The following is a 27,646-nucleotide window of genomic DNA, read 5'->3' as shown; positions in this document are numbered from 1 at the left end:
TGGTTTTTTGGCAGATAATGAGTATTGGTAATTAATTGATCAGAACAGCCAATGATAGCATTCATCCTGCCAGGGTTGCCAGATTGCCACTACCTGAAAAAAGTCATTTATTTCTGGACACATAACCTTAATTGGGTGAATGTGTTGTGCACACTTGTGTCTGAAAAAAAATTATAGTGCTGTGAAAGAAATATTGCCAAAAAAAGACTACAATTTATCTACAGACCATTATGGCATTCAGTAATGATTCATTACAGAAGCTATGGATCCTTTGGGACAAAGACTTGGAAAAGTAATAGCTCTTAAGGGACAAAGACTTAGAAATACTTAGCTAAAGGTTTGACATTAATGAAATTTTTATGATAATATGTACTGTCTTTGTTTAAAGAAATTAGAAAGAAATACTGTATTGTGTCTAATTTTTTATACACTGTAATGTAGAAATTAGAAATAATTAGGAAAAAAAGTTTATAAAAAACGACATACGACATACAGTGCAGTAGATTCTATTGACAGGCCAGTCTTGGGAGAGGCTGAATATGGTGATCACTTGTATGTCGTTATGCCTGTCTGTCCATCTATATGTCTGTCTGTCTGTCTATATTCCTGTCCATCCATCTACATGCCTGTCTGTCCATCTATATGCCTGTCTGTCCATCTACTTGTCTGTCTGTCCATCTATATGTCTGTCTGTCCATCTATACGCCTGTCCATCCATCTACATGCCTGTCTGTCCATCTGTAAGCCTGTCCATCCATCTACATGCCTGTCCGTCCATCTATATGCCTGTCCATCCATCTACATGTTTGTCTGTCCATCTATATGCCTGTCTGTCCATCTATTTGCCTGTCTGTCTATCTATATGTCTGTCTGTCCATTTATATGCTTGTTCATCCATCTATATATATCTGTCTGTCCATCAATATGCCTGTCCATTCATTTACATGTATGTCTGACCATCTGTGCCCATATACATGTATATCTGACCATCTGTATGTCTGTCTATATGTATGTCTGTCCATCTGTCAATAGAGGCTACAAAGTACAGTTTCTTGCTAAGTGGATGTGTAACACCAGTTTACATAAAGCCGGGAGGGGGAGCTACGTGTACACTGTAAAAGATTGAAGTGTCCATTAAATATCCACCTATAGTTTGAGTAGTTAACAGATTGTGTCAGTCAAATAAATGACTGTTATTTCTACTAATAACAGTAGTAAATAATTGAGGCTGTGTGTTTGTGACCCTAATGATCACCAGGCCCCTTTTGACTATCAGGCACTGGCAATAATTGACACTTAATGGGGATGGAGACAAGATGAAAGCACTTGCACCAACTGATTAAGGAGCCCTATTAAACATTTTGACATTTCATCAATTTACCAGGGCTTCGTGTTTGTCTGCCAGAGATGTTAGCTAATTATTTTGTGGCCCACATGGTTATAAAGGGTGGCAAGTATCGCAGTTTGTTAGAGAAGGAAGGAGTAAGGGACTGAACATTTCAGTTTGGGGTAGGGAGTAGGGAAGGGGGTCAAGTTTTCTTTCAGACCAGAAATTGTTATTTTTTAAAACTATTTATTATAATGCATATCAGTAAGAGTGACAATATTTTGGTTCGAGCTATTTGGGAACTGGACAGTCCCTGAACAACATTGGCTGCAGTAGCAGTGATGATATCTCTAACTGATGTCATGTCAGAAGGTCGGTCTATCTTGGGAATATATGCAGTGTGACTGCACTGTATCAGTATAAGGCCATGTGCAATACATGTCAGGCAAAAACATTAGAGCTTGGGGAAACTGATAACCTTTTTGGCCATAGCGTTAAATTAGAGTCTTCTGAGCCTGTGTTTCCACATTTTAATAACTTTTGCCTCCCTCAAAAAATAAAATTCCATGTGACCGTGATTTTGGTTTGGACTCTGGAATTGGGAACCACTTTTATAATATATTCAGTAGCCTTGATAGACATGGGCAAAATTTGGGTGCTGTTTTACAGTGGCTTGATTCCTTACGATAGATTGATGATAGTGATATACATTTGGGAAAGGTTTTGATGATTGATAGAGAAGAAAATATGTCTACATTCTTACTGGAATGGAATTTGAAAATTATATCCACATGATGCATCGGTGTGTGGGTTGGTGTGTATAAAACTGCAATGTACTCTGCAGTTAAGAACCATTTTGGGCATCAGTTTTCCTGCGTTATATCTTGTATGTACAGTAATACCTCGTGCATTTGCGTTTCTGGATTCGCAAATTCACTGATTCGCGAAATTTTCATTGGTACCCTCTACGTACATGTTTTCTTTATTTTATTGAATTGTACCTTCGTTATATGATTTCTGTGACATATGAAGTTTACCTAGTTTATCTTCCTGACAATGACAAAGAAAACGTCAGTCATTAAGTTTACAGTCCCATTCGTTACTTGGTTTTACCTTACTGTGAGTGCAAAAGAAAACAGCAGCCAATGAATTAGTATAGGGGTAATATTTTTAGTATACATGTACCGTACTGTAAATGCGCTAGTGTGGCAAATACCCATTAGGCAATACTGTACTCTATTTTTACGTCAACCATTTATTTCTCTTTTTAAGGGTAATGTATTAAGCTAACTTTTAAATGAAATTAAAGTGCTTTGGGAGCATGATTTGGGTCATATTTAGGGTTTAAACCCTAGAAATAAGCATTTATTAGCATTTTTAGTGACTCGAACCAAACATTCACGATTCCTTCTGATCCTCGACTGGTTCTGGAACCTAACCTCGCGAATGTTCAAGGTATTACTGTAATTGGTTAATAAACATTAAACTTATGTGCTTCTAATTGAAGTAATAGATTTTCCAAGATTAAAAGAATTATGAAATTATCTTCATATTTGTTTATCTAACCAACTTCACTAGGTGAAACCTGTTGTTAACAAAGAGATCTTCATATTTGTTTATCTAAAATACACATATAACTTTCTTTACTATTGTTGTAATTTAAGTATTTCTGTCATACGTTATTTGTTGATTAATCACGATTTAGATAACTACCCAAAGAGCACCTGTGAACTATTTGGACAGGGAGATGTCCTACTTTTGTATTTCTAATACAAGAGTTCTTATATGAACTTTTTTTTTATTCTTTAGGCAAACCAGATAAACAAGCACATATTTTGTAATTTTTGTGTGTATGTATATTGGAGGTGATATGTTTGGAAGTTTGGCCAATTTTCTTATCTGTTAAGTCTACTTTGCCACAGAGATCAAAGACTGGGCAAGTCTCTAATGGGAAGGTAGGAATATGATGGGAGGTCAGTTGGCAATCAGGAGAGGTCAGTCCTGATTGGTTCCAGTATCAAAGCAACTGACCCTAATGCAATACAACTGACTGATACAAAAGATAGTGTTAATTAGGAAGGCACTAAATGAAATAATGGTTTTCTGACACAGGATACCATTGCTGCCTGATAAGAGTGATTATTTGGCTCCTTAAGATTGGTAGATCATTAATACAACTTTGAAGTTTGATATTTCTTGTCCAAGTTAATTAGTTGCCAGTCTGAACTTGGGCCACCTATATGCAACCAAAACCCATTGTTACATACCAACATAAGTAAATTAAGGATTGATTTAAGTACCTATTGTTATCATTATTTGATATGATGAGACATTTATGTACCTAATCAAGAGTTTTCTCTGACCTAAGTTCCAACTCTCTGTTCTATATATGGACAGTTATTTTAGAGGGTGGGGAAGATCTGAATATATTGCTTGTGATCTTGGAATATTAGCTGGGAGATTCACACGTATGAATATTAGCTAGGAGATTAACATGTATGAATATTAGCTGGGAGATACACATGTATGAATATTAGCTGGGAGATTAACATGTATGAATATTAGCTGGGAGATTAACATGTATGAATATTAACAGGGAGATTCAAACATATGAGTATTAGCTGGGAGATTCACATTATGAGTATTGCTGAGCAATTCACATTATGAGTATTAGCTGGGAGATTCACATTATGAGTATTAGCTGGGAGATTTACATGTATGAATATTAGCTGGGAGATTCACACGTATGAATATTAGCTGGGAGATTCACACGTATGAATATTAGCTGGGAGATTAACATGTATGAATATTAGCTGGGAGATACACATGTATGAATATTAGCTGGGAGATATACATGTATGAATATTAGCTGGGAGATTCACATTATGAGTATTAGCTGGGAGATTTACATGTATGAATATTAGCTGGAGATTCACATGTATGAATATTAGCTGGGAGATTCACATTATGAGTATTAGCTGGGAGATTTACATGTATGAATATTAGCTGGGAGATATACATGTATGAATATTAGCTGGGAGATTCACATTATGAGTATTAGCTGGGAGATTTACATGTATGAATATTAGCTGGGAGATTCACATGTATGAGTATTAGCTGGGAGATTCACAATATGAGTATTGCTGAGCGATTCACATTATGAGTATTAGCTGGGAGATTCACATTATGAGTATTAGCTGGGAGATTTACATGTATGAATATTAGCTGGGAGATATACATGTATGAATATTAGCTGGGAGATTCACATTATGAGTATTACCTGGGAGATTCACATGTATGAGTATTAGCTGGGAGATTTACATGTATGAATATTAGCTGGGAGATTCACATGTATAAATATTAGCAGGGAGATTCAAACATATGAGTATTAGCTGGGAGATTCACATTATGAGTATTGCCGAGTGAATCACATTATGAGTAGTGGCTGGGAGATTAACATGTATGACTATTAGCTGGGAGATTAACATGTATAAATATTAGCTGGGAGATTCACATGTATGAGTATTAGCTGGGAGATTACATGTATGAATATTAGCTGGGACATTCACATGTATGAATATTAGCTGGGAGATATACATGTATGAATATTAGCTGGGAGATTCACATGTATGAGTATTAGCTGGGAGATTCACATTATGAGTATTAGCTGGGAGATTTACATGTATGAATATTAGGTGGGAGATATGTATGAATATTAGCTGGGAGATTCACATTATGAGTATTAGCTGGGAGATTTACATGTATGAATATTAGCTGGGAGATATACATGTATGAATATTAGCTGGGATATATACATGTATGAATATTAGCTGGGAGATTAACGTGTATTAATATTAGCTGGGAGATTCACATGTATGAGTATTAGCTGGGAGATTCACATTATGAGTATTAGCTGGGAGATTTAAATGTATGAATATTAGCTGGGAGATATACATGTATGAATATTAGCTAGGAGATTCACATGTATGAGTATTAGCTGGGATATATACATGTATGAATATTAGCTGGGAGATATACATGTATGAATATTAGTAGGAAGATTCACATGTATGAGTATTAGCTGGGATATTAACATGTATGAATATTAGCTGGGAGATTCACATGTATGAGTATTAGCTGGGATATTAACATGTATGAATATTAGCTGGGAGATTAACATGTATGAATATTAGTAGGAAGATTCAAACATATGAGTATTAGTTGGGAGAGTCACATTATGAGTAGTGGCTGGGAGATTCACATGTATCAATATTAGCTGGGAGATTCATATGTATGAATATTAGCTGGGAGATTTACATGTATCTATATTAGCTGGGAGATTCACATATATGAATATTAGCTGGGAGATTCACATGTATGAATATTATCTGGGAGATTTAGATGTATGAATGTTAGCTGGGAGATTTAGATGTATGAATGTTAGTTGGGAGATTCACATGTATCAATATTAGCTGGGAGATTTACATATAGGAGTATTAGCTGGGAGATTTAAATGTATGAATATTATCTGGGAGATTTACATGTATGAATGTTAGCAGGGAGATTTGCATGTATCAGTATTAGCTTGGAGATTTACATATAGGAGTATTAGCTGGGAGATTTAAATGTATGAATATTTGGGAGATTTACATGTATGAATGTTAGCTGGGAGATTTACATGTATGAGTGTTAGCAGGGAGATTTACATGTATGAATATTAGCTGGGAGATTTACATGTATGAATATTTGCTGGGAGATTTACATGTATGAGTATTAGCAGGGAGATTTACATTACGATTATTAGCTGGGACATTCACATGTATGAATATTAGCTGGGAGATATACATGTATGAATATTAGCTGGAAGCTTACATGTATGAATATTAGCTGGAAGATTACATGTATGAGTAATGCTGAAGTAATCCACCTGAGCACCAAATGTTCAACCAAAAAAAATTGCACCAGATGTTCAACCAAAAAAATTGATTATTATAAAATGCAGCCTTAACTTTTTGTCTGATTTGTTTCCTAAGGTTCTCAGATTCAAACAAAGTCTTAGACTGAACCTTATTTTCTTATCTACTTTAGATTGAACCCTATAGCATTGCAGCTAAAGATGGCCGGATAAGAGAAGGGGACCAGATTATACAGGTGAGTTGATTTTCAAGAATTAGCAAATGTTTCACTCAGATTAAAGTCAAGATTTCTGACATAAAATAGAGATGTAATGGATACTGTGTTTGGGTGTGTTAATTTGACCTTTTGATTCACAGATTTTCATATTTATGAAAGTGAGAAACATCATTTAGAACATATTGTATATAATGATAACTCACCCTCATGAAATATCACACATTATTATATGCTCATTTGTTTCCTCATTAACTTTGTCAGAATCGTTCAGTATTACCCGATACTGAACTTGCGCGACAATACACATATAGTATTCACGTGCATAAAGGAACTACTTTCTGTTGTAAACAAACAATGGATGCAGACGCCAGCACTTTTTATTTGTACACAAATTATGTACAATCGTGTAAGAGGCTCTTTACGTTATGGTTGTTTAAATTTGTTTCTTAATGAACTAAAACATGTTTTGTGGACTGCCACATACCAACTGCATTGGCACATTCTGCATTGATACAATGTTAGGGATTTAGGCTAGCTACAGTATATAACAGACCCAAGATAAGACAAATAACATACAAGAGACAAGTCATATACTCTCTTCTTTAGCTGGTGATAAGAATGGCAAAATAAAATATACTTTGTTTTACATCCTGAATTTCCTCAAAATGTATTTTCTTAATTCTGCAAATCCAAATTACATGAGCCATATCATAGGTTTTCAATCTGGATTACACATTTCGAAATTGTGCTGTAATTCGATGATAAGTGCAATTGCATCCTTCTTACTGCACTCAAAATGAAATAAGCATTAAATTCCATAGCGTCATTTTGATAATTGCAATTGAAAGACTTCATATTTTTCCCACATTATGATTTCAAACATTCAATGACAGAAACAGAAACACATTTGCAGATGTCAACACACTTCTCCCTAGCTTATTAAATCTCATGTATTTCATGTAGAATCATCACATACAAATCCAGTCCATAATCATGAAATTTCCTAGAATCAAGAAAAATACCAAAATCTATTCATTCCAGATCAAATGGAAAAGTTTTTGCAGTGCACATTCATTCACAATATGACTCCGAATTTCAATTTTAACTAGACACACCATTTTCTTTCGAAAGTTGTATTGTGTGACTAAGTTCAAATTAACTGGGCAGAGTTATGTGCGCAATAATATAATGTTGATTTGTGTAATGAATATGCACTTGTGTATTTAGTTTGTAATGCGGCATACATTCATTTACGTTGTTTCTTGTAGTGTTTATACAATTAAACCTTAGGTAGAATAAAAAAAGGAGCATATAATAAAAAGGTTGCTACATTTGTATGGGAAGATATGAACTCGTTTTGTCGGAAGGATATACTGCACTCCCAAGGTCGTGCAGTATTCCATCCCAAAACTCATTCATATTTTTTCGTACAAATGCAGTAACCTATAATTATCTAATAAATGAACAAATTCCAAAGGGTGGCAGAACACGAGCCTTCATCAGAGTGATGATTTTAAGCTGGTTGCAGACATTTTGCACACATATTTTAAATGGTTGGTCATAAGAGACTTGGGAATTCAGCAATTTAACAGTGGAAATAAAATATTTTCCGTTCCTGATTTCCCTGTATACTTGAGTATAATTTGGGTTCAATATGAACATAGATCCAAGTCTACTGTTGCATAATCAGGGTCTGTGTTGTTTATTCTTTTGATCAGCCCTAACAAACTGCATAGACCCAGAAATGGCAGGACATTATGCAATAGCAGATCTGTGTCTCTTTAGCTTGGAGCTGGTTCCTACTTAAAGATTATTATTATTATTATTATTATTATTATTGTTGTTGTTGTTGTTGTTAAACATTTTTATTGTACAGAATTTTTTTAATGGCTTTGGAAAATGAAATTATGAGCAAAGCCAAAACCCAAGTCCATGATTGATTTGTTAGTTTAACTGGGTTTTTAAAAATTGTTTAATCTTGAAATGGGTAGTAGATGTACATATCCAGGTAACTGGATAGACCCATGTATGGTGCTACTTAGCCATCATTAGCTGTCATTTGATACAGCCAGGTTACTGGATAGATCATGTGTGGTGCTACTTAGCCATCATTAGCTGTCATTTGATACAGCCAGGTTACTGGATAGACCATGTGTGGTGCTACTTAGCTATCATTTGCTGTCATTTGATACAGCCAGGTTATTGGATAGACCCATGTGTGGTGCTACTTAGCCATCATTTGCTGTCATTTGATACAGCCAGGTTACTGGATAGACCCATGTGTGGTGCTACTTAGCCATCATTAGCTGTCATTTGATACAGCCAGGTTACTGGATAGACCCATGTGTGGTGCTACTTAGCCATCATTAGCTGTCATATGATACAGCCAGGGATAGACCCATGTGTGGTGCTTCTTAGCCATCATTAGCTGTCATATGATACAGCCAGGTTACTGGATAGACCCATGTGTGATGCTGCTTAGCCATCATTAGCTGTCATTTGATACAGCCAGGTTACTGGATAGATCATGTGTGGTGCTACTTAGCTATCATTAGCTGTCATATGATACAACCAGGTTACTGGATAGACCCATGTATGGTGCTACTTAGCCATCATTAGCTGTCATTTGATACAGCCAGGTTACAGGATAGACCCATGTGTGGTGCTACTTAGCCATCATTAGCTGTTATTTGATACAGTGACAGGTCAGATTTGCTTCTGTTTACCAGAAATCATCCTTTGAACAAGGAGAATGGATCAAAATACAGAATTAAACTAATTTCAATGAAAATATGACACGAAGATCAGATTGTTGAAGTTGGTCAAACTGCACCAGATTGACCCTTTTTGGGAATGTGAAAATGCAGTCTGTAAATTATGGCCTAGTGTAAAATTTCCACATGATTAGCAGGGCATTATAACATCAAAAGGTATTTTTCCCTGGGCTATGGCTAATTTGTTTTAATACTTGAGCCTTGGTGGCTACATAAAATAGGCCAGTTACCTTTAGCCCCCAGCAAGTTATGGGACAGTAAAGCTGGCAAAAAATGAACTCCTGAAATATTAGGACTTTGACTGCTTCACTGTATGTAGTCAAGCACCTGCTGCTGTGTGTGGCAATATTTGCTGGATTGAGGAGAGGATTTCAAGTTTATTTCCATGTGATCTCTGTTATAATGTTTTCTTTTGTGCCTGAATACAACTATAGTGATGTAACTCATCTAAAAGTGATGCCATTCATGAATGTCTTGAATCTTGTGTAAAATGTTGCCTGGTTCATAATAAAGATGCAGCAAACATTTTTTTTATGGCTATCTTTGTGTTCCATAGATTTTTTTTCTTGAACATGTTAAGTACAACTGCCCAGTAATGGAGTACCCATAGATGGGATTTTTTTAAACTAGTGGTTGGGGTAATAGTTCTAATTAAAGCGATCACATTCTTGTACGTACATAGAATTTGAGGACATCAAATGGTGGTACGTTTGTAACTTGATACATCACCAGAGGAATAACCTAAGTTCTTCAGCCAACATTTATCCTGTTTCAAACACCTTCGTCATGGCAAGAGCTGTGACATAACAATTGCATCCAGTAAATCATGGTTTTCACAGACAAAGATTATGATGTTGGAACAATCAGAAAGTGTATTACTGTCATGCTTCTGTTGAGTGACATAATTATTTTTGTAGTATCTGCATCCAAGGTGTAAAACTAATATTGTTTTTTTAGTTGTCTTTTATTAACCAGGTGTTATTCATATTCCTACTCACAAGTTTCCCAAATCAGATTTTGATTTTTGTTTTAAAAAGAGAAAAAAAGGAAAAAGGTGCAAAAAATATTCAAATCTAGGTAATCGGTTAGTGCTAGATTTGCTTATTGGTTTGTGTTTATTGGCACAGCAGCATGTAAATGACTATTTAGTGCCAAGTCATTTGGAATAAAGTGCCTTGCCCAGAAACACACCATTGCAGCTAAGACAGGTCAGTCTGGGTTAGGAACTGAATCCTTAACCTCTGGGTTGTGAATCCAGCACTGCTATTGCAACACCATGGCTCGTCAATCTCTCATTCAGTTTTAGTCATTACTCATTATAAACTTGTATTTCCTTTTGTAATATATGTCTTTATTTGAAATGCATATTTCCAAACTAATGACTTATGCACATTTCCAAACTAACGACATTTTGATTAATTGATGAATAATGCATTTTTTGTATTCATTTGTAAAAATATTGTGTCTTGTACATGATATATACAACCTTGAAAACAAACAAGCTGACAATGGCAGCTTCAAGACAAAAGTTGGCAGACAGCAGTACATTCCCTTAAATTTTTGTTCATCATTTCGAATAAAACTGATCTTTCTAAGTTATCTATATTTTTTAGCCCAACTGGTCATAGACCAGAAAAACTTGTAGGATGTTTTTTTGTCCATTATCTATCTGTTTGTTAGCAGACATATGTTATTACTAATCCTTTTAAACTACTTGGAGGATTGCCATGAAACCTTGCACACATTCATCCCACATTCTAGTTGGTCCTAATGGTGCTGCTCAGACATCCAGCATGGCTGCCACAGTAACCATCTTTAAAATTGTGGTATGGCTACTCCTGAATCAACATGAGTTTTCAGTAAAAGATATCTAGTCAACTCCTAATTTCAAGTTATCATGAAAATTTTGTTGTTCCTAAAGAGAAAGTCGTATTGACATGGGGTTTTCCATAAAAGATATCTAGTTGACTTCTAATTTCAAGTTATCATGAAAGTTTTGTTATTCCTAAAGAGAGAGTCATATTGATGTGGGGTTTTCAGTAAAAGATATCTAGTCAACTCCAAATTTCAAGTTATCATGAAAATCTTGTTATTCCTAAAGAGAAAGTCATATTGATATGGGGTTTTCACCAAAAGACTTCTTATGATGCCTAGTTCTAAATTAAAATGGTGCCAATTTGATGTCGAATACGCCTGCCACAATGTCCAGCTTGAAAATGTTGTTTTCACTACTTCTTCTGAATGAATGATCATATCAGCATGGGTTTTTCACTAACGGTCTCTTGTAATGTTTTGTTGATCATAAATTCAGATATTGCTGATCTGACATTCACTACTTGTTCTTGAAAATCTTGTTTTTGCTAATTTTCTTAAATGAAAAGTCACCCATGTGGTCACCATATTGGATGTCTCTGCTCTTTCCAAATGGATGACTATATCAACATGTTTTTTTCTCCAAAAGACTTCTCATGATGGCAGGTTGGCCCTAAATAGAAATGGCACCATTTGTACATCCAGTATAGCTGCTAGGATGGCTGTCCCCTTGAATGAATGATCATTATGACATGGGTTTTTACCAAAAGACTTAAAATGGTGTCTGCTCTGTCCTTAATAAATATGGTACAAAGCCGACATTCAGTATGTGCACCACAGCTAATTTGAAAAAATCCTATTAACACTGAAAAATACCAGAGATGGTTTAAACACTTGTATTTTAAGGAAGAAATGGTGTTCTCTTGGATTTCTGGAAATTATTGTTGCCCTGTAGAGCCTTGGATAGATTACTTATTATTTATGTTATTAATTGTGAATGAAAAATGCTTCTGTTTCAATTGTCACAACTAAGTTTCAAATGACCACAAATTCAGCAGATTTTAAGCAACATCATTTGAAGGGATTTAGTAAATTGAATTGTTTTCTATTGTGCTAATCATACAATTTGCAGTTATATATTCCAGTTATCAATATACATGGTACAATGGTTATAATGAACAGATCTAGATGGTGTCCAGCATAACCCAGTAGGTTGTCCAAACCAATTAGGAGCAGTAGTTATCATTCACTGTGACATTACAAACCTCATTAACTTCAGCATTTTGTTTCCACTTTTGCACATGGTAACATGTAAAAATATGTATTTACAATGTCACTTACTTTCCAACCTATAAATTGGGCATTGGATGACTGATTTATTACCCGATGATTGATTAATCCAGCAAGGAATGTTGTGTTTATGTTAGTTTAATTGACTGTCACTTGTTTTGATTGAACCTTGTGTCAAATACAGAGAGTGGATCTTGTTCATGGAGAGTACATTGATTGTTTATTGGACACTTAGACCACCAGTATATGGTAAGAAATTAGAAAATTAACAAAATAAACTAGGTTGTAAATGGTTATCTCAGATAATGGCCCATTTTTTCTACTTACACGTAATAATTTTATTTCAGTAACTTGTGTTAAAACTGACAATTTCATAACTTTTGCCCCTTCATATATACATCATTTAAATTCTGTCTGTTGAAGACAAAAATGTGATTGTAAATTTTCAGTTTATTACTAATGCTGCGTTATTATATTTGGATTGTTTAATTTTCAATTTATTACTAATGCTGTGTTATTATATTTGGATTGTAAATTTTCGATTTATTACTAATGCTGCATTGTTATATTTGGATTGTAAATTTTCAATTTATTACTAATGCTGCATCTCACCTCTGTCTGCATGGGTTTGAGTCTTGGATTCGGCTAATGTGGGTATGTGAGAAAGCTTGCCAGTAGCTTCTCGTGGGTCAGTGGTTCTTTCTGGGGGTTTTCCGGGTTCTTCCTCCACCATTAATACTGGCCGCCATGTATAGCCTACCGTGTGCTAAAAAATGGCATTAAACCCTACAACAACAACAACTAATGCTGCAGTATTATATTTGGATTGTAAATTTTCAATTTATTACTAATGCTGCATTGTTATATTTGGATTGTAAATTTTCAATTATTACTAATGATGCGGTATTATATTTGGATTGTAAATTTTCAATTTATTACTAATGCTGTGGTATTATATTTGGATTGTTTAATTTTCAATTTATTACTAATGCTGCGTTATTATATTTGGATTGTAAATTTCCAGTTTATTACTACTGCTGCGGTAGTATATTTGGATTGTAAATTTTCAGTTTATTACTAATGATGTGGTATTATATTTGGATTGTAAATTTTCAATTTATTACTAATGCTGCAGTATTATATTTGGATTGTAAATTTTCAATTTATTACTAATGCAGCGTTATTATATTTGGATAAACATGCCTTGGGTCTCAACACCACTGTATTAAAATCCAGAGGGGTAAGAACAAGAGAAAACTATACTATGGGGATTTAGGCAAATTGAATTGTCCTCTTTGTGTTATTCATCATTTTTAGCTTAACAGACATAACGCCAAGGTCTGAAAACAAAATTAAATTACAGCTTGAAATCCCTTGCACGCATGATATGAACAAAAGTCTATAAAATTTTCATTTGCATCACAATAGAATATGACTTAATTACCACTGATAAGTTAAACAAAAATGAGGTAGTGGATTTCAACACCTATTGCACAAGGCATGTATTGCTTCACTCTAATCATCCTAATTGCATTTTTTGTTAGCAACATAAGAGAAGGACGAAAACCTCTACTTGAAAATCATGTGATGGACAGCATTAAAAATTAAACAGCAAGATGAAAAATGACAGAAAATCACTAAGAATCCAGACTTCAAAAGAAAGTAAAGGGAATGTAGCATTTTAATAACTGGAGTGAACTAAGACTGGTAAGGCACATAAAAGCTGAGTTAATTTAGATGACTGAGCTTGGAAGTTTTTGAAACCCATTGGTATGCTCTAGATTAATTGATGAATAAAATATATTTGTTATTAAAATTTGCATATATTGATTTTTGTTTCTTTATCAGTGCAGAACTTTTAAAAAATATTTTATACAAGTGTAATGATATATAAGTAAGTTTATTACAGTTTACATTTACGTGTATCAGTTTTGAGAATGAATATGTCTGTCCTTTCAGATAAATGGAGTGGACGTACATAGTCGAGACCAAGTCATCCAGTTGTTTTCAGACAGAGGGTCTGAAATAACGTTGCTAGTGGCAAGGCCACAGTTACAGGTAGGCAGCCCAGAGTTACTTACCCTGATCAAATCTAGTTACATTATGAATAAAGCCAAAATAGTACTTACAGTTTGATACAGTCGGAGAAAGAAATTTTTAAAAAAATCATTTGCTTACTCTAAATGCTGTTCTTTGGAATAAACTCCCCAAAAGCGTTTCAGCCAAAATTGGTTTGCAGCTAAATATTGATGAAAGTTGGACTGAATGTGATTGTCAGTCATCTATATCGTCATTTAACAGAGTTATAGCCCCAGATTGTCTTACCCACCCCCTTTTTTCTTCACAGTATTTATTCGATTTCAACGCTGTTTGGTATGCAACTAGATGCTGATGTCAGCATTCTACATTGTCATTTACAAGATAAATAGGCCCTGATTGTTAGATATACCCACATTTGTTTCTGTGCAATAAATCCATTAATGTTTCATAGATTTTAGCCATGTTTAGACTGCAGATTTGATGATACATTGGGCAGGATGATTTACCTAAGTTATATCTTCTGATTGCCACTCACTTTCATTTCTAGACAATAACACCCCAAGTATATTGAATTTCGTCCAAATTCGGTATGAGTTTCCTGTTACCTTGATGAGTTCAGTTGTCAGCATTTTGGCCCATAATTGTCAGACAGACCTACTTCATGTCTGCACAGTCTCTTTTAATTATTACCATATATACTCACTTATAAGACAAACCCAGCTGCAAACTGCAAAGACCCAGATCTGCCATTGCATAATATGCTGGCAGATTTGGGTCTTTGCAGTTTGTTAGAAGTAATAAGTAGAACAAACAATATACACCTTGAAGGTACTTTATGCTACAGCAGATCAGAATCTTTGTTGTTTGATGTTGTACTTGACTTATAAGTGAGTATATATGGTATTTTCCATTTTAAGGATATTTTATAGGAATTTTGTTATTGATTAGTCCAGAAAACAGTGGAGGACATGATCATTTTTTTTTTAAATTTGAGAGAGATTATAACTTGTCTATCAAGAACATTGCTGGATACAATTTTTATGAATATTCAACACACAACCTCATATGCAGTTAAATTATATCAGCATAGTTCAGCGGTACATGTAATCTGCATGTGATGCGCACCCTTGTCAGTGATCTTTTAGAAACCATGCAATCAGTTCGATGCTGACTGAGGCTTGAAGCTTTCAAACTTTGGCAAATCACAACAGTTCAGAAAAGCAGAAGAGTAAAAAGACTGTTTAATTTTTGTTTTTTAGATCTGTCAGCTGTTAGTGATGCCCAGTAATCATTGTCCTTTATGACAACACAGTAGTTTTCTAGTTAAATGCATACATTGTTTTTGCAAACTGATAACAGTACTCCTAAATATTTTACTTTTTTTTTTATTTTTATGAAAAGTTAGTGCAACAAGGTGCCTGTCATTGTTCACAAGGTTGCAAGAATAATGGTGCTTCACTGGCAGCAGAAATTAAAGAATAATAATACAGTGTGAACCCGCTATAACAAGGTAGTTGGGAGCCATAGACCTTGACCGTGTTATACATCAAATCATGTTATAAGCAACCAGGTCAGTTAGCTGAAGAAAATGATGCATGTACCCCCAAAAAATTGCAGGGGGGTTATAAATGCGGGCGGTAAAATATGTGCTTCATCGGCACAGATACCATCTTAAATTGATGCATATTAAATTAGAAAATCACTAGAATTTAGTTAGTGTTTTAAGCCACTTTCAATACATGTATATAAAATTTGGGGAGCCACACCACAATCGTGTTATATCCGAATATGTGTTATAACGGAGCGTGCTATAGCGGGGTCACACTGTACTGCTTTTAATTTTTGTCTTTCATCTTATATTTAGCTGTCCATCATCCATTGTTCGACATCTGTCAATCCAATAGCACAAGTTTTGTATCATTGCTCCTCCTGAACTAGTTGGAGGATTGCCATGAAACATCACACCAACATTTATCCAGTTTCTAGTTGGTCCTAGATGAAAATGGTGCTGTTTGCATATTCAATATGGCCACCACATTGGCCATCATGAAATCTAGTTATGGCTGCTCCTCAATGCATGGGGTTTTCAATAAAATACTTCTTATGATGTCTAGTTGGTCGTAAATGAAAATCATGCCGATACAGCTACCATGTTATTGCTACTTCTCTTGAATGTATGATCATATATCAACATGGGGTTTTCACTTAAAAATATTTTATGATGTCTAGCTGGCCCTAAATGAAAATGGAGCTGATCTCTCATCCATTATGGGCAGCCTTCTTGAAAATATTTGTATAACTATTATTCATGAACAGATGATCATATCAACATGTAGTTTTCACTAAATGACTTCACTTTGGTGCCTAGTAAAAATGGTGCTGATCTGATGTCTGTTATAATCACCACATCAGCCAGCTTAAATATCCTCTTATTGCATTTCATCTTAAACAGAAAGTTATATTGATGATGGAGTTTTCATCAAAAGACTTCTAATGATGTCCATTGGTCTGTTATGAACTTAGTGCTGATGTGACATCCAATATGGCCACCAAACAGTGGCCATCTTGAAATTCTTGTTATTGCTACACCTCCAGAATGGATGGTCATATGAACATAAGGTTTTCACTATTAGACTTCTTATGATGTCATCTTGGTCCTAATTGAAAATGGTTCCTATTTTATGTCCATATAGAAAATATTTTTTATCATTACTCCTCTTGAATGGAAAACCATATTGACAGTATGGTTGCCATAATGTCAGTACTGAAAATTTTACTGTCACTATTACCCCTGAAAGAAAGATCATTATGACATGATGTCTTGACCAAAGCTAATTTGAAAATCTTGTTATCGCTGAAGGATATTGGAGATGGTTTCAGCACTCGGCAGTTAAAAGGAGGAAATGTCCTATCTTGAATGCCATAAAATTCATTTCACCCATTATAGTGTCTGTTCCTTTAAAGACAGCGGTCGTGTGATGGCAGACAGCAGTCATGTGATGAAAGCTACGGCTATTATCGTTTATTATTGTACACTGGAAAACATGATCATTCACACATTGGAATGTGAGAAAATTCTTGTCCTCCATGTTCTATACATAGAGCACCATGTCTTTTCATTGTTTCACATTTCCAAGACTTTATTTTGTGTTGACTTCATTTCCTTGTGTACTGTTTTTGTTCAGGTTGATTTTGCATTTTTATTTGTGGATGTATCTTGTTTGGTAAAATGCCAAATTACTAAAATTATGTCTTTTTCATCTGGATTTCATTCTTCAGTGACTTTATTAAAGGCTTTTGCATTTGCCAGTTTCTTTGGTGTTATTTATCCACAGAGTTGTGGAAATTTATGTCACTGTCTTGGTGGATAGCTTGCCACTAAAGAAAAATAGGTCACAGTAACCTATATTTCATTTGACATGGGGTCAGTGAGTGGGACGGGTCAACAAGTGGGCAATGGCTAGCTTCCTGTGTAGTGAAATAGACCACAAACTGGTTGGGTGGAGTTAACAGAGACTTAAATATGGATGACACCTGTAATCTAATGCTAGTATTTGACAATGGACAAATGCATTTTTGTAACAAGAGAATCTCTGATATTCTGTAATCAGTATGGAAACCATATATATCTTTCAGTTAGTTTTCATTGATTTCTGCATGGTCTTTAGAGGAACACCATGGGCGTTTGTAGCTGCTGGAGTTGGTTCAAATTTCACTGTTCTACAGACAAACATGTTTCTTTATTCAGAACCTCACAGTTTTATCAGCAATAAATCAGTCATCATTTATGTCTTTATGTATAACTCCATGGCTGTGCTCAGTGTATTTTACCCTGTCTCTGTGACATGTATTCAGTTTCTACATCAAATGTATTTAAATTTAGCAATCATGATATGGGGGTTTGACACCCATTTCAATTTTTAAAAAAGCAACAGATCCCTTGAAAGATTTATGTCATCTTAAGAGGGATGCTGAACTTTGTGAGTGAAAATGATAAATGCTGATGTAGGGTTTATTTTACATAATTTATTACATATATTCTGGTATCAATTGCATCAGACAGGCATGCAGTGAAGATAATCCTTCCCTCTTAAAGATAAAATAAGAAGCATTCAAATTGTGTTTGGAAAATTTACATGTAAATCTAGCTTTTTAAGGCTGTTAAATGTCTGGCTGGGTATTTGATAGTTCAAGGAATAATTTGGTTGCCCTGTTTGAGTCTGGTTGCCCTGTTTGATCAGGCTTATGTTTGATTCTGGTTGTCCTATTGATCAGCCTTGTTTCATTCTTGTTGTCCTGTTTGATCAGGCTTGTGTTTAAGTCTGGTTGTCCTGTTTGATCAGGGTTTTCATTGTCGGTGACATTCTGTCCCACAAAAAAGAATATGCTGCACTAATTTTTAAGGGTGTTTATCTCTGATTTGCCTATTCATTAATTTAATAACTGTATGGGCTTTTATTTAACATGCCCAACTGCAAAGGGTACATAATCTGTTTTTGCATAATATGGCATCAGATCTCTCATCACATAATATGCCATCTGATCTGTCAGTACATGATGTGCCATCTGATCTTTCATTACATAATATGCCATCTGATCTGTCAGTACCTAATATGCCATCTAATCTGTCATTACATAATATGCTATCTGATATGTCATTACAAAATATGCCATCTGATCTATTATTATGTACTATGCCATCTGATCTGTCATTACATAATATGCTATCTGCTCTGTCAATACTTAATATCCCATCAGCTTTGTCATTATATGATGTGCCATCTGATATGTCATCACTCATTGTGCCATCTGATCTGTCATTACATGATGTGCCAAGGCCCCAAGTGGCCGAGTGGTCTAAAGCACTCTCCGTTATGGATCACTGCCATCTCACCTCTTTCTGCGTAGGTTCGAGTCTTGGATTCGGCCAATGTGGGTATGTGAGAAAGCTTGCCAGTAGCTTTTCGAGGGTTAGTGGTTCTTTCTGGGGATTTCCCGGGATCTTCCTCCACCATTACTACTGGCCAGCATTTATAGCCTATTGTGTGCTGAAACATGGCGTTAAACCCTACTACAACAACAACAACATGATGTGCCATCTGAGTTGTTATTGCATGATGTACCATCAGATCTGTCATCACTTAATGTGCCATCAGATCTATCATTGATAAATGTGCCATCTGATCCATCATCACTTAATATGCCATTGATCTGTTATTACATAATATATCTGATCTGTCAACACTTAATATCCCATCAGCTTTGTCATTACATGATGTACCATCTGATATGTAATTACATGATCTACCATCAGATCTGTCATCACTTAATGTGCCATCAGATATATCATTGATTGATGTGCCATCTGAGTTGTCATTGCATGATGTGCCATCAGATCTGTCATCACTTAATATGCCATCTGGTCTGTCATCACATAATATGCCATCTGATCTGTCATTGCATAATATGCCATCAGATCTGTCATTGATGAATGTCCCATCTGATTTGTCATTGATGAATGTGCCATCTGATTTGTTATCACTTAATATGCCATCTGATCTGTCATTGCATGCTGTGTTATTAGATCTGGGTCTGTGCTCTTTGCAATTTCAAAATCTGGTGGTCTTGAATAAACAAGACCCCAGTTGACTTCTAATATTGAATAAGATAGAATTCCATTTACTCCTTAATATTTAATAAATAGGACTGACCCTGATTGACTTGTTAACCTTAACAATAAGACAGGCCCTGTTTGGCTCCCTAGTTTTAAATAAACAGGATAGACCCTAATCAACTTCCTAATATTAAATAAGAAAGACACACCCTGATAAGCTCCCTGATCTCAAATACCACCACCCCCAACCTGCCTGGCTTCCTAACTTTACATTAACAAGACTGATTCTGATTGGACACTAAATCTTAAATAAACTGGACAGACCCAGATTTTTCTTCCTAATCTAGGCAAAAGACATAACAGACTCTGTTTGGCACCCAGTTCCTAAATATACTTTATTAAAATACTGTAATCCAATAAATAAGATTGTCCCACATTGATTCAAACTATAAAATAAAGCGGACACCCCAGTTGGCTCCCTAATCTCTGAGAACAAAACATATGAATCTTAAATAAACAAGACAAAACCTGACAGACGTCATTCCAGTAAGCAAAACACTGCCCTCCCCACCCGTTGTCTTACCAGTCCTAAGTAAAACAAGACAGACCCTAACTGACTTTTTAATCTAAGAAAATAAGGCAAACCCTAACTTACTCCCTAATCTAAGCAAATAAGGCAGACCTCAGTTGGGTTCTAAATGTTAAACAAGCAAGACATACACAATATCTTTCCAGTCTCAATAAATATCACAGACCCTGATTGGTTCCTTAATCTCAGATAAACATAACAGATCCCATTTGACCCCTAATTTTAAACAAGACAGACCCCACTTGACTACTAACCTAAAATAAGACAGACCCCACATGACTCCATAATTTTAAACAACAGAAAAAAGCAGTTGATTTCCTGATCTTAAACAAGAAGGACCCAGAATGACTCCATAATTTTTAACAACACAAATCCCCAGATGACTCCCCAATCTTAAACAAGATGGAACCCAGTTATCTTCATAATCTGTAAAACAGACCTTGATTTGCTCCTTGGTCTAGAATAAACAAGACTGATTGGCTCTCTAATCATTAATAAAATGGACCATGATTGGCTCTCTAATCATTAATAAAATGGACCATGATTGGTTTCCCAATTTGTTAAGATCCAAGTATAATTCCACATTTCATTGGAGCAAGTTCATAACTCTAAATATTTTTTCTTCCATAAAATTTAATTGTTGAATGTTTACTTTTATATTATAATTTAAGGAAGCTATCAACATGTTTATATCACTTTTCTGTTACTTTCAGATAAGTTTTGGCAATTTTAGTTGAATTATGAAAATGTGGGCCATCGAGGAGATATATGTTTTCTATAACAGATGGGGAGGAGGGGGGAAACAAGTGAAATTTTAGGATTAATTGAATTGATACATGATGCTATTTAATGTAATAATGCAGTTGTCTTTCTGTACCTATATACTGTGTGTAAAATGATCAGGGTACTAAATTCTTTGCAGTCTGGGTCAGGTATAGTGATATTAATAGACTTTATAGTATCTTTGATTTATGCTTATTCATGGTAACCATCTCTGCTATTCACTGATGAGTATCATTGGCTTAAATCAGGTAAAAAAGATGGGATTAGTTAGGAATGTGAATTTATCAATTTACCTATTATTACCTGTAGTATTAAAAATTCAGTTTCCATGCCACTGTAAATTGATATTGTTCACCTGAGCTCCAATCTGATATGATCCAGGCCTTAGTTGCTGAACCAGTTATACAGACTTGTGAAACACAAAAATACAGCTTTAAAATGTGATTGCATGCTAAAAAATTATCTTACTTAATTGTAAAATAGGTACTTGCAATGAAATAATATCATATTCCCTGAGCTTCTGGTAATTGTGCTGCAGGCCAAGAATATTTCTTTTCCATAACATTTATGTATCCCATTAGCTTTCCTACATTGGTGAAGAGTTTAAATTCAGTTCAGTTAATTGGTATAAACTCCAGTGACAGGATTATAGCCAAAACATCAAATGTTTTCAAGGACATACATGTTGTAAACACTACATGACAGGTGATACACAGTAGATATATAGCTATATATTTTTAATATCATGATCACTAACTATAAATATCAATTTTTATTGTCACATATTGTACCCCTGCCTTTTTAAGATCAGTTGATTGCATATCATTAGATTTCATCAGTAGATTGCATATCAGTTGATAAATTATTGTTCTCTCACAATTTTTAGGACACCTAGTTGTAGAGCAAATGAGCCTGCTATATGTCTCCATCTGTTAGTGCATATTTTTACTAGCTGTTCCTCCTAAACTACTTAAGGATTGCACAGACAGATTCATCCCATGGTCTAGTTAGTCCTAAATGAAAAGGTCCTCCTGTGATATTGATATGGAGTTTCACTAGAAGACTTCCTATGATGTCTAACTGATTGGAAATGAAATTATGTCACCGAGTCTCATCCATTATGGCTAACACAATGGCCATCTTGAAAACCCCATTTACATTACTCCTCCTGAGTTGATGGTCATATAAACATTGGGTTTTTACCTAAAATATTTCTCATGATGACTATTTGATCTGAAGTGAAAACGGTGCCAGTATGACTTCCCAACTCGTTGTTATGGCAACCATCTTTAAAATGTTGTTTTTGCTACACATTCTGAAAAGAAAATTTTATGCATATTGTGTTTTCACAGGAAGACATTTCATGATATCTAAATGATCCTTTAAAAAAATGGTGCTGATTTGAAATCTAGTATGACCTTCAAATATTCTGATTACTTCTCCACCTGAAAGGAAAGTCATATTGGCAGTTTTTACTGGAGGACTTTTAAAGATTTCAAGTTAGTCCCAAATGAAAATGATGCTAAGCTAACCTCCAATATGGCCACCACATGAGCCATCTTGAAAATCGTTATATCATTACTCCTTTTAGATGGATAGTTGTATCAACAGGGGGCTTTCATCAAAAGATGTCATTGGTATCTAGTTCTACTGACTACTACTAACAAATTGCATAGACCTAGATCTTCTGCTGCATTATGTGACAGCTGCTTTGGGTCTGTGCAGTTTGGTCACCATTCATCTAATATATTCATGTATCAAATCTCTGTGCAAATGGAAAAAAAAGAAATAAGATGTTATGTATGATAACCATTCACTAGTTTAGATTCACGTGCTTTAATTTACTGAGAAATGGTACTAATAATAACCAGCTTTGTTAAAAATAAAATCTGTGGAGCAGAAAAAGAGGGCATTTTAGAAATGTAAATTTTCTACACCCAACCAGTGGAATATTCTTGACTACCAGAGTCCAGTGTTTGATAACCAAAGGCTATTGTCACCTATAGCAGAAAATTAGTAGGTAGAAAGAAGACTTCTAAAAAGAAGGTACCAGATATTTCTGGGGAGGAAAGGGTCCTGGTTTAACTAGAATGTAAGAGAGACTACATGTTTCATCACTGAATTTCCCCCATTTCAACAAGCACTTGAGTATGGTGCTGGACAATGTAATATCAATTGAGCATGACCTTAGAAGTCTTGAATAAGGACTGGTGATTTGTGGCACATACAGGCATTTGGTGCCTGGGAAAATGGCTGATACCATTGTCTATATCACTTAAAAGATGAGTGTCCACATTCCTGCATTGGAATCCACATTCCTGCATTGGAGTCCACATTTCAGCAGCATGAAGATTCTGCATTCCTACAGTGTTACTGCATAGAGCATGATCAGTTATCATAGTCCTTAATGGCGGTCTATTTATGTTCTGTTGTAAATTGGTTCCACAACAATTATGTTTATTAATATTGAATTCCCAGAACTAAATTATATGACATTTAAGGAAATAAACTTTATGTAATTGTGTCTGCTTTCCAACACAGGTGTATGCACAACCCATTCAATTCAGGATTTAACACAAGTATTTATTTGAAGTTGTATGTGCACTTGAAAAAAAGATAGACGACCAGCTGTATTCCACCACTCCATCCCCACCCTCCATCCAACTTCGGTGCCATTGGATATATATATATATATATATATATATATATATATATATATATATATATATATATATATATATATATATATATATATGCCATGAAAACATTTTGAATCTCTTTTTCTGCCCTCCCCTCTCCAGCCTCAATTAAGTTGGCTAGCTTATCTTACCTGCTGAGGTAAATCCTAAATCTTGAGTTCTCTCCCCCTCCCCTCCAGACTCCCCCTTTAACTTTCCAGCAAATGATTGTTGGTTACATCTGTTGCAGCCATAAACTGAGGGAGCCATTAATAACATTTTTGATAAGATTTACAGAATCCAACAGGGATAAAAGTCATTGTTTCCATGGCAACTGACATACTACTTATATGGTTTTTCAAGCATACATACAAACATACATTCATTTATTCGAACAAACTGTGAATGTATATTTAAACTGACACAACATCTATTCAAACATATAAGAAAGACTAAAGTTTATTTAAAAAATAAAACAAGAACCCTGCTGGAAGTCTTTTCAAAGAAAAGTATGATCAGCAAATATTTATCATGCCACTTTGTGTTATCATTTTATAGCATTGCCTGGTTTGTTTGGATAATACAGTTTCAACCTGGAGATATGGAGAGATGAAAGAAAACTGTTTTAGAAGTCCCACTATCAGGGTACATCTAAATGCTGATTGCTGGTGTTCTGATTTGAGCTTTTACACTAAGGTAGTCATAGTTGTTGAAAAGAGTTGTACAAAAAAACAGATGTTGCCAGACTTTCATAGTTACAGATTAATACCAGTCTCTTTGTACTGGAGAACTGGTATCTTTGTTATAGTCTCAGCTCAATTTATTTTTCTGAATGAAAACTGCTCTCAGGTTGATTTATGAATGAAAGTAAAAAGTGATCTGAGTGAGGGCAAGGAAAAATCACACAAGTCATATTACCAAGGACAATTTACCTGTTGTCAGTATTACATGTCAGGACTCCCATCATGATTTACCATGGGCCCTGGGTGACTGAGTGATTTAAGATGCTTGCCATTGCAGCTTACTGGCATATCACCTCTGTCCACATGGGTTCAAGTCTCAGTTTGGTCATTGTGAGTATGAGAGAAAAGCTTCCCCTGGGTTGGCAGTTTTTCCTGGGTTTTTCCTCCACCGTGTATACTGGCCATCATGTATAGGCTATGATGTGCTGAAAAATGGCATTAAAACCAAACAAATCATTTACCTGTCCTGTTGGGGCCCCAAGTGGCGGAGTGGTCTAAAGCGCTCTTCGTTACGGATCACTGCCATCTCACCTCTGTTTGCGGCTGTTCGAGTCTAAGATTCAGCCAGTGTGGGCATGTGAGAAAACTTGCCAGTAGCTTCTCGTGGGTCAGTGGTTCTTTCCGGGGTTTTCCGGGTTCTTCCTCCACCATTAATACTGGCCGCCATGTATAGCCTATTGTGTGCTGAAAAATGGCGTTAAACCCCACAACAACAACAACAACAACCTGTCCTGTTTACGCTTTTACAGTACCATCTGTACCCATTTGTAAGTCAGTTTGAACTGCAGACAACAGTTTATATTTAAGTATATATGGTAATTAACAACAGTTCAATGATTATTACACTTAATGCCTTGTAATATTTATACTTACAATCCAAAATATTTCACTTAATGCCTAGTAATATTTATACTTACAATCCAAAATATTACACTTAATGCCTTGTAATATTTATACTTACAAGCCAAATTATTACACTTAATGCCTTGTAATATTTATACTTACAAGCCAAAATATTACATTATTTCTTGAACAGCCTAGTGGTTAGAGTGTCCGCCTCGGAAGTGGGAGGTCATGGGTTCAGTTGTAACTTGGCCGAGTCATACCACTACTTATAAAAAAGGTTATAACAGCTACCTCACTTGGTGCTCAGCATTAAGATGTTAGTGTTAGGACTGGTCTGCCTGGTGTCAGGATAATGTGACTGGGTGGGACATCATGCTACATGTCTGCGGCATGATGCCCCAGTGCTAGACATCACTATAAACTGCCACACTGCAGATATCATAGCAATATGACTGAATTTTATTCTAAACTACATTAAAAATCCAAATCACACACAACCGCTCCGGTGGCCTAGTGGTTAGAGCGTCCGCCTCGGATGTGGGAGGTCGTGGGTTCGATCCCCGGCCGAGTCATACCAAAGACTTACAAAAATGGTACTAACAGCTGCTTCGCTTGGCGCTCAGCATTAAGAGGTTAGTGTTAGGACTGGTCGGCCCGGTGTCAGGATAATGTGACTGGGTGTCTGCGGCATGATGCCCCAGTGCTAGACATCACTATAAACTGCCACATTGCAGACATCGTAGCGATATGACTGGAAAATTGTTAAAGCTACGTTAAAAATCCAAATCACATCACATCACAACACACCAAATCACACACACTGACACAGATTTAGGGCACATGTATGCACCTTGAAAGGTACACACATGCACACCTTACTAGTTTGAGCAATTTCTACGCCAGCAAAATCAAGTGTGACAGCAAGTAACTGCTTATCATTGCTCATTACTTCACCTAGCCAGTAGAGACAAGTGCATGATGTTTGTTAAAAGGACAAATGTACTCCTTTCTTCACATGTTGTTTTGTGTAATCTCCATTCATACTAATGCATGGCCTGTTTGACCTAAATAGTTGTTGACTTGACCTTAGTGATTTGCCTTAGTTTATGAATGAGATTCCTACAACGTAGTGTACATGTACTTTACTGTAGTGCTAGCCAGCCACTGAATTAAAGAATTTTGACATAAACATATTAAACTCAAATGACTTACATAAAATCTATATTATAAATGTATAGCAGATACAGATATCCATAACAATGTTAATGAAATATAATTATAGGTTTCTTGGTCTTTACAGATTGCTTTTTGGTCAGACAATCAATAAATATGGTACTAATATTGCTTATTTAAAAGGTGACTAGGTATAGTTTATGCGTTGTTTCTTTCCTGGACGATCAAAAGATTTGTTGCAGACTAAGCTTGCTTGTTCAGTATGTTTTTCTAGTTGCCACAAAACAAGAGACAAAAGAGGCGTTGAAGCTTATCTCCTATACTTATTAAAAATCCTGTAATTGAACCAATGAATTGCCCAAGTACTACAGACATTACATCAGTCCCAAACACCACTTGGTTTGTGTGGCACATGTGTCAACTCATGAAACCTTTTGAAAAATATGTGTGAAACATTGGCCTTGATTAAGAAACAAAGATACATGTACAAGCAACAACTAACGTTTAATATTGTCTTTCAAACTTTGTTTGGACTTGCTTAAAGATAACCTCACCATCTGACTTTACCAGAAATGTTAATTAATTAGGTGTTCAATGTAGTTTCAAGGTAATAAGTCATATTGTCGTCAGTTAATAATTTTTAAAAACAGTATGAGATAAAATATGTTTTGAGGCAAAATTCTAAAGTACAGTTCCAGACAGGAAAAGTAATTTCGGATCAGTATGAGATAAAATATGTTTTGAGGCAAAATTCTAAAGTACAGTTCCAGACAGGAAAAGTAATTTCGATATAAATAGTTATTTTGAGAGGAAACCAGTTAATAATTGAAGAAAACTAGTGACA

The 27,646-nt window shown here is 35.3% G+C and overlaps 1 protein-coding gene across 2 annotated transcripts in view; it reads left to right on the top strand.

Annotated features, from left to right (window-relative positions):
• The window catches only part of LOC149788590 (E3 ubiquitin-protein ligase PDZRN3-like), a 405,601-nt gene that overhangs the window by 356,058 nt on the left and 21,897 nt on the right, over positions 1–27,646 (top strand). For both annotated transcript variants that reach the window (XM_089974641.1, XM_089974642.1), the window contains 2 exons: positions 6,416–6,478; positions 14,296–14,394. In XM_089974641.1, the coding sequence (XP_089830767.1) occupies positions 6,416–6,478; positions 14,296–14,394 (162 nt within the window). The remainder of the gene's footprint in view (positions 1–6,415; positions 6,479–14,295; positions 14,395–27,646) is intronic.

Source organism: Sinohyriopsis cumingii, chromosome 11 (assembly GCF_028554795.1).
Source record: "Sinohyriopsis cumingii isolate HCF-2022 chromosome 11, ASM2855479v2, whole genome shotgun sequence".
Taxonomy (NCBI): domain Eukaryota; kingdom Metazoa; phylum Mollusca; class Bivalvia; order Unionida; family Unionidae; genus Sinohyriopsis; species Sinohyriopsis cumingii.
Note: the sequence above shows the minus strand (reverse complement) of the source record. Positions and strands in the feature narration are given on the sequence as shown.